Genomic DNA, 7,500 nt, shown 5'->3' on the forward strand with positions numbered 1-7,500 from the left:
TTGTGGCCAGATTTAGGATGGTTAGAAGTACCCGGATGTCCTACTTCGTGCGGCCAAGATTGTTAGTGTTGAAAACTGCATCCTATTTGGGCAATTCTGACCCACAATCCAATGCGCACGTGAAGTGACGTCACATCGACGGAGCCTCCGTATGAAAACAAACGGGGATGCGATGGATATAAAAGCAAGAGGCAAGATCAAGGCGCCATGTTATGATGAAATAAGAGAGTAAAAGTATGTCCCAATAGTATGCCTACTGCATCCTAACTGGATTAATTTCATCGTCGGATGTATAGAATAGAAAAAAGAAAGAGTATGCGATTCGTAACGCAATCTAAGTGTTGTATTTTTCTCACACTTTCCCACAATGCACCTCTTCTCCCTGTAGAGATGGTTCGTACGGCCACCCCGTTCCCCATGGTCTCTCTGCTCTTCGTCTTCACTGCCTTCGTCATCAGTAACATCGGACACATCCGCCCGCAGAGAACCATCCTGGCCTTCGTGTCCGGGATATTCTTCATACTGTCAGGTACGAAAAATCATTATTTATTTATTTTCTAATTATTTTTAAAGATAATTTTTTGGCATTTTCAAGCTTTATTAGACAGTACAGAGTTGAAATGGGGAGACAGAGAGAGAGAGGGATAGAGAGAGAGAGAGGGGGGGGATGACCTGCAGTAAAGGTCCACGGGTCAGATTCTAACCCGCGACCACTGCAACGAAGGCCTGAGCCAATATGGTACGTGCTCTATCCACTACACCACCAGAATGCCCGATTATTTATTCTTTTTGATTATTTTTGGGGCATTTTTTACTTTATTTGACAGTTCTGGAGAGACAGAGATTGAATGGGGTCGTGCACATTGATTTTTTTTATATTACTGTATGTGTTCTAGGTTCCTCCTCTCCACTTGTCTCCTTCCATCTCCTCCTGTCTCCTTCCATCTCCTCCTGTCTCCTTCCATCTCTCCACTTGTCTCCTGTCTCCTTCCTCCTCTCCACTTGTCTCCTGTCTCCTTCCATCTCCTCCCCTGTTCTAATACAACACTATAACACATTCATTCTTTAACAGCTGAAGTCAATAAGAGTCCAGACACATTTAAATCACCAGCTCCTCACCCCTTAGTTTCCCCCACCCTCCCTGATCCACTTCTGCATATTTTAAAGTTTTAAAAATCAATACATGAACCGTATATTTTTACTTTATTTAAAGGCGTATTGTCAGGTACATTCAATTTATTTATTTATTTTTTAAGATTATTTTTGGGGGATATTTTAACTTATTTAGACAGTATTTGGAGGACCTGCAACAAGGACTGAGCCTCTCTTCTGGCACGTTTAATTTTCATCTTACTATATTTATTTTTTACTTAATTTATTAGAGGTGCTACGAGGAACTTTCAGTGTGTGTTCATTGATTCTCGCACCCCCTTTCGACAAAAAGCGCCAGCTGTTGTTCCTGGGTGAGCGTATACCCATGACAAAGGCATTAAGAAAAACTACATAAAAAATAGCATTCTTTTGCACTGATGGTCTGGTTTGCTGTTACATGTCATTCATAATCATCAGAGGAAAAGTTAAACTATTTCATAAACATTCAAAAGTTCCTCTTAGCTACTTCTAAAGGAAAACCTCCCCTCAAAGTCAAATCAAGTGAACTCCATTCAACTAACACGGGGGGAAAAATGCAAATACTGCCAGACAGAAATATTCTTACAGTTTTTTTGGCCGGACGTTTTCAAAAGGTTTATGAGCAGGTGATTAAAAAACGCCCGTGACCTCTCCTTAGCTCTTGGGTCGCTCTATTCTATTCTTGTCGGCCTTTTTGAAATTGGCTTTATACATTTTGGCACGATGAATTCGTTCGTAGCCAGCACAGATAACACAGCTCCAGGTATAACATTATGTCAGGGGTTTAAGAAGGTTACACTTTCTGAGTTTAGTTTCTCTTAGTTTCTCTCTCTCTCGCTCACACACACACACAAACACACACACACTGACTCTCTCTCTCACACACACACACACACACACACACACTGACTCTCTCTCTCTCACACACACACACACACACACACAAACACACACACACACACACACACACACACACACTCTCTCTCTCTCTCTCTCACACACACACACACACACTCTCAAAGACATGCACACACAGATCTTTTTATTTTGACCTTCCTTTTTTTGTCCTAGAAACAAAAGGAATTGTGTCGTAAGTTTTGCAGCGACAGACAGTTGGAAGCACAGCAGTTTATTTATTTATTTTATTTTGTATGCCGCTGTCCTTGAAGAACAAACTATCCCTGTGTTTCGAATCTCATACTCTTTCTTTTCTCTATTCTACATACTATAGCTGATCATAAAAATAATCTAGTTAGGATGCAGTAGGCATACTATTTGGACATACTTTTACTCTTTTATTTCATCATAACATTGCGCCTTGATCTCGCCGATGTGACGTCACTTCACGTGCGCACCGGATTGTGGGTCGGAATCGCCCAAATAGGATTCAGTTTTCAACACTAACAATCTTGGCCGCAAGAAGTAGGACATCCGGGTACTTCTAACCATCCTAAATCTGGCCACAAGAATTGGGACATCCTAAATCTTTTTTCTACATACTATATAGTAGAAAATATGCGATTCGGAACGCAGGGCATATCAGTTCAAGTACAAGCAGAATCCATTACAGCTACACAATATTTTTTCTTACAATATATCGTATGTTTACAGCGACTGGTGTCCACATCCATATTACTTTTTAAGTTTAGCATAATATATTTTTTACAGCTTTTTAGGAACATGATTGCAATATTCTTTTTATGGTCAAATGTAGTATGTAGAATAGAAAAAAGAAAGGGTAAGGGTATGAGATTTGGAACGCAGGGTGAGGGTCTCCTCTTGCTTTTATGCTGCTCACTGATTTAAACACCTGAGCGTGATTGAGTGAGCCAGCACACCTGCTCACTCAATCAGAGGCAAATTAAGCCCTGTCTTCCAAATCACATACTCTTTCTTTTTACTACACTACATACTAAAGTACAGAAGAGTTTTAGGGCCACAGACAGGAGAGAAAAAAAAATCAGATAAGGAAGATTTTTTTTTCATTGTATTGAGAAATGTCAAGAATAAAGATGAATACTCCAAAATGCTATTGGAGTTAGCGAGGCATTTATGTATTTTCAGCATACTATACAATTCACGTGCATGTATTGGGACACCCTAAATCTATTTTTTGGCATACTAAATAGTAAGGGAAGTATGGGGATTGGAACGCAGGGTAAGAAATCATCCGAAACAAGCCCATATGCAGCAGTGGGGTTACACCTTTTATTATTACGTCAAAATCGCTCCATCAGTTTATCAGTTAGAGGCCTAGAGATAAAAACCTGGCTCAGAGACAATGTGATATGGTTTATGAATTTTTATGGCGGTTGGAGTTTTATTATTCTTTTTGTGCCAAGCAATAAAACCTCTCGGCGAATCTCTATATACTATAGCCTATGTGACTTCTTTATTGGCCTTGTCTGCCGCGTGCAATTAAGGGACGAAATACAACCAAGAAACCCAGAAAAATTCCTCTCAAAGTTTGGGGAATCAAAAGGAACCCACCATAGCATGCCTGTTTACAGAGCCTAGGTTTGGTATGTATTCACACCAGATTTAGTTTTATCGCACACAGTACAGACAGGTAGCGGATCATGAGGAGATATTCACTGATTTTGACAGAAAGTGATTTTCTTTTTCAAGATAATTTTTTGGCATTTTCAAGCTTTATTAGATAGAACAGAGTTGAAATGGGGAGACAGAGAGAGAGAGAGAGAGAGAGAGAGAGAGAGAGGGGGGATGACCTGCAGTAAAGGTCCGCGGGTCAGATTTGTACCCGCGACCACTGCAACGAAGGCCGATGTGATTTTGACAACAAGCGTTCTCAAGAATCGCTGACTCCACCTTTCACTAAACAGAGTCATGTCCGTCAGACCAGAGCAGAGAAATGTTTCCCTGAGCTTTCTGTTTCAGGTTTATCAAAGTCACTTCTGCCAGAAGGGTTACATCACTACATCAAAGTTATATCACTCCCTTGTGTTTCTGCGGGACAGCTGGTGACGTCGGTGGTCCGTTACCTCGAGTGTAGGGTCGAGAATTAGCTGATGAAATGGGTTGGGATAATAAATGTTTTATTTATTATAAAAAAAAATATATATATATGAAATTAATAATGTAACAATAGGCTACATAAATGAAAACAATTTGTAAAATCAAATTGAAAAAATACATAAATGATAGGAATAGAAAAAAAATGCTTATAGTTAGCAGGAATCCTTGAGTAAATAATATACATTTTTTTTTTATTAATATTCTGTTTCAGTTTTATCAAAGTCACTGCTGCCAAAAGGGTTACATCACTCCCTCGTCTCTGCAGGACAGCTGGGTGACGTCGGTGGTCCGTTACCCCGAGTGTAGGGTCGAGATTTAGCTGATGAAATGAGTTGGGATAATACATTTTTTGTATTTATTATAAATGCAGCAATAAAGATACATAGGCTACATTTAACACATACAAACCTTTGATGATGAATAAATACATTTAAAAAATATATGAAATAAAAAAAAATCAATATAGCTATACAAATAAATGTATTATAGTAATAGAAAAATGAATGAAGTCAGCAGGATTCCTTGAGTAATTGAAAAGAAAAAAATAGAAAAAATAGAATTTGACCGACAGCGCCAAATCATTGACATATGACAGGTAGAGCGGTGTAGACATTTAGTTCCACTCTTCACAAAAGCATTTCTTTCCCATTTCATCTTGTACTTTATTATAATGGTAATAATATATGATAAACTTTATTGATAGAGCACTTTTTAAAACAAAGTTGCAAGTCGCTTCACAAGATCTACAGACGAATCAAAATTAAAATCAAGCAGAAAAATAGATATGCAGAAATAGAAATAGCACAGATATCCTCAGACACAACAAGCTCAAAAATATCAACATATGCATAATTAAATTAATGAATAAACATAATACAAAGCTGTATAAAATGTACAAAAAGCTTATGGTTTGTTGTAATTCTCTCTCTCTCTCTCTCTGTCTCTCTCTCCCTCTCTCTCTCTCTTTCTCTCTATCACTCTCTCTCCCTCCTTCCCTCTCTCTCCCTCCTTCCCTCTCTCTCTCCCTCTCTCTCTCTCACTCTCTCTCTCTCTCTCCCTCCCTCCCTCCCTCCCTCTCTCTCTATCCTCTCTCTCTCTCCCTCCTCTCTCTCCCTCTCTCGCTCTCTCTCTCTATCACTCTCTCCCTCTGTTTTTTTGCACGAGGATCTTAAATTAGCTCCCAGCTGCTAGCCTAGCTTAGCGTAGCGTGGTGCATTGCTGACTGAGCATTCGGACAGACGTGACAAACATGATGTCATTGATGCAATGTCACGGAGCCAAGATGCAGAAAATCATGAGAGCATATTAATACACTGACTCATCCGTTGGCTCACACACACACACACACACACACACACACACACACACACACACACACACACACACACACACACACACACACACACACACACACACACACACTGACTCTCACTCTCTCTCTCTCTCTCTCACACACACACACACACACACACACACACACACTGACTCTCTCTCACACACACACACACACACACACACACACACACACACACACACTGACTTTCTCTCTCTCACACAACACACACACACAAACTGACTCTCCGTTTCTCGCACGCACACACACACACACACACACACACACACACACACACACACACACACACACACACACACACACACACTCTCTCACCCATTCAAACCCAGCAATGACTGATGAAGGGCAAACTGTAAGTCACATTGATGTGACTTGCAGTTGCAGGTGCCATATGGTATTTTTTCTTTGTTATATTTGATTTATTGTAGCCAACATACAACACGTATTCTTAGTATATTATTTATCTTATAGAACGTGGAAAATGACGAGTGTCCAGTGAAAAATCTACATTTAGGCAAATTGCAACAGCATCACAAAGATTTTTTATTTTTTTTATTTTTTATTTTAATGTTTATTTGACAGGGACAATACATACAACATTGCCACAAAAAAATGGGAAAATGTGATGCATATAAGACGTCTAGCTTCAGCTAATTTGCAGTCTTTGTCCCTGGGTCAGGCTTTAAAATACAATCAAAGATACTAAATACAATAAATGCAGTGATAGAGATACAGTGAATAATACAATTAATAGAATTGATGTGAGATAAGTATCCTTATTTTAACACTAGTAGTTGAAGCAACTATTTTTCTTCTCCCATAACTGTCATGTTTTTTCTCACTTTAAGAAGGGATTTCAACCACTAGTAATTGCCGGGCACTTACTGAGAAGAATAAACAATAATAAACAATAAACTACTTTCCACAAATTGTCATAGGAAAAAAAATGTTTGCCAAAAAAATCGATGGTCGCCATTGTCGACTCTGAAGCAGCAAAATGACAAACACTTTTTTAAACTGGATTTTCTTTGAACAATTGGGATGTATTTTCTTCTTCTTGTTATTGTTCACCACAAAGTTAAAAAAAAAAATCGATATTGTATTGCAACAACTCTGCAATTATTTCAAACACAGCAGAGGAATCAGAGGAAAAATACAAAAAAATAGCAGGGCTTTATTTTAGGAAAGTTTTTGCAGCAGATAGATTTTGCAGTCAGCGTGTGTGTGTGTGTGTGTGTGTGTGTGTGTGTGTGTGTGTGTGTGTGTGTGTGTGTGTGTGTGTGTGTGTGTGTGTGTGTGTGTGTGTGTGTGTACAGCGGACCAGCTCTTTTCTCAGAATCAGAAATGCTTTATAGATCCCCGTGGAAAATGTGGTTTGTAACAGTTGCTGCGATTAAGAATAGAAACTAGAAAAAGGTTGTGTTAGCAAAGCCTTCTCTGAATGAGTGTGTACACATGTGATGCCCACACTCAATTAGCCTCAAGGATGTTTTGAGATGAGAATTCAATCACAACACTGCCATCTGGTGGTTAATATAGGGTAGTACAGCCCCTGTTTAATTTTTCTGTTATTTTGTCAAATGAATCATTACGTTATCACTTATTTTCCACATTAACTGCAATTGGAACATTAGAACACACTGGATTTAAGGCATAGAATGGAGACTGTGCTTCCAGTTTTTATTTTTATAGTTGTATAAATATTCTTCATATAGAGTATTAAAGGCCTACTTCACCAGTTGGAATATGAAGGTGTATTGAACTCTGAGATCCTATGTAGTATAGATGTGCAAAAAAAATTGAAATCGGTTCATCCTAGCCTGAGAAAAGGCAGAAAGAGTGTTTTATGGTCTCACTGTCTAACCCTACATTTTCCTTCTTGTGACATCACAGTAAGGGTCAGGATTAACGGGACAGCTGTGCCAAGGGAAGACTGAGGGAAGACTGAGGAAAGAAAAACCTCATTCATTATATTATAA

General features: G+C 38.9%; 1 protein-coding gene across 1 annotated transcript in view; it reads left to right on the forward strand.

Moving 5' to 3' along the window:
- The window catches only part of LOC307263662 (voltage-dependent calcium channel gamma-7 subunit-like), a gene marked incomplete at both ends in the record, with an annotated part of 74,586 nt that overhangs the window by 3,078 nt on the left and 64,008 nt on the right, over window positions 1-7,500 (forward strand). The window contains one exon of the mRNA XM_080044865.1: window positions 389-529. Within this exon, the coding sequence (XP_079900991.1) occupies window positions 389-529 (141 nt within the window). The remainder of the gene's footprint in view (window positions 1-388; window positions 530-7,500) is intronic.

This window comes from Ammodytes marinus, assembly GCF_949987685.1.
Source record: "Ammodytes marinus genome assembly, chromosome: 17".
Lineage (NCBI taxonomy): Eukaryota > Metazoa > Chordata > Actinopteri > Uranoscopiformes > Ammodytidae > Ammodytes > Ammodytes marinus.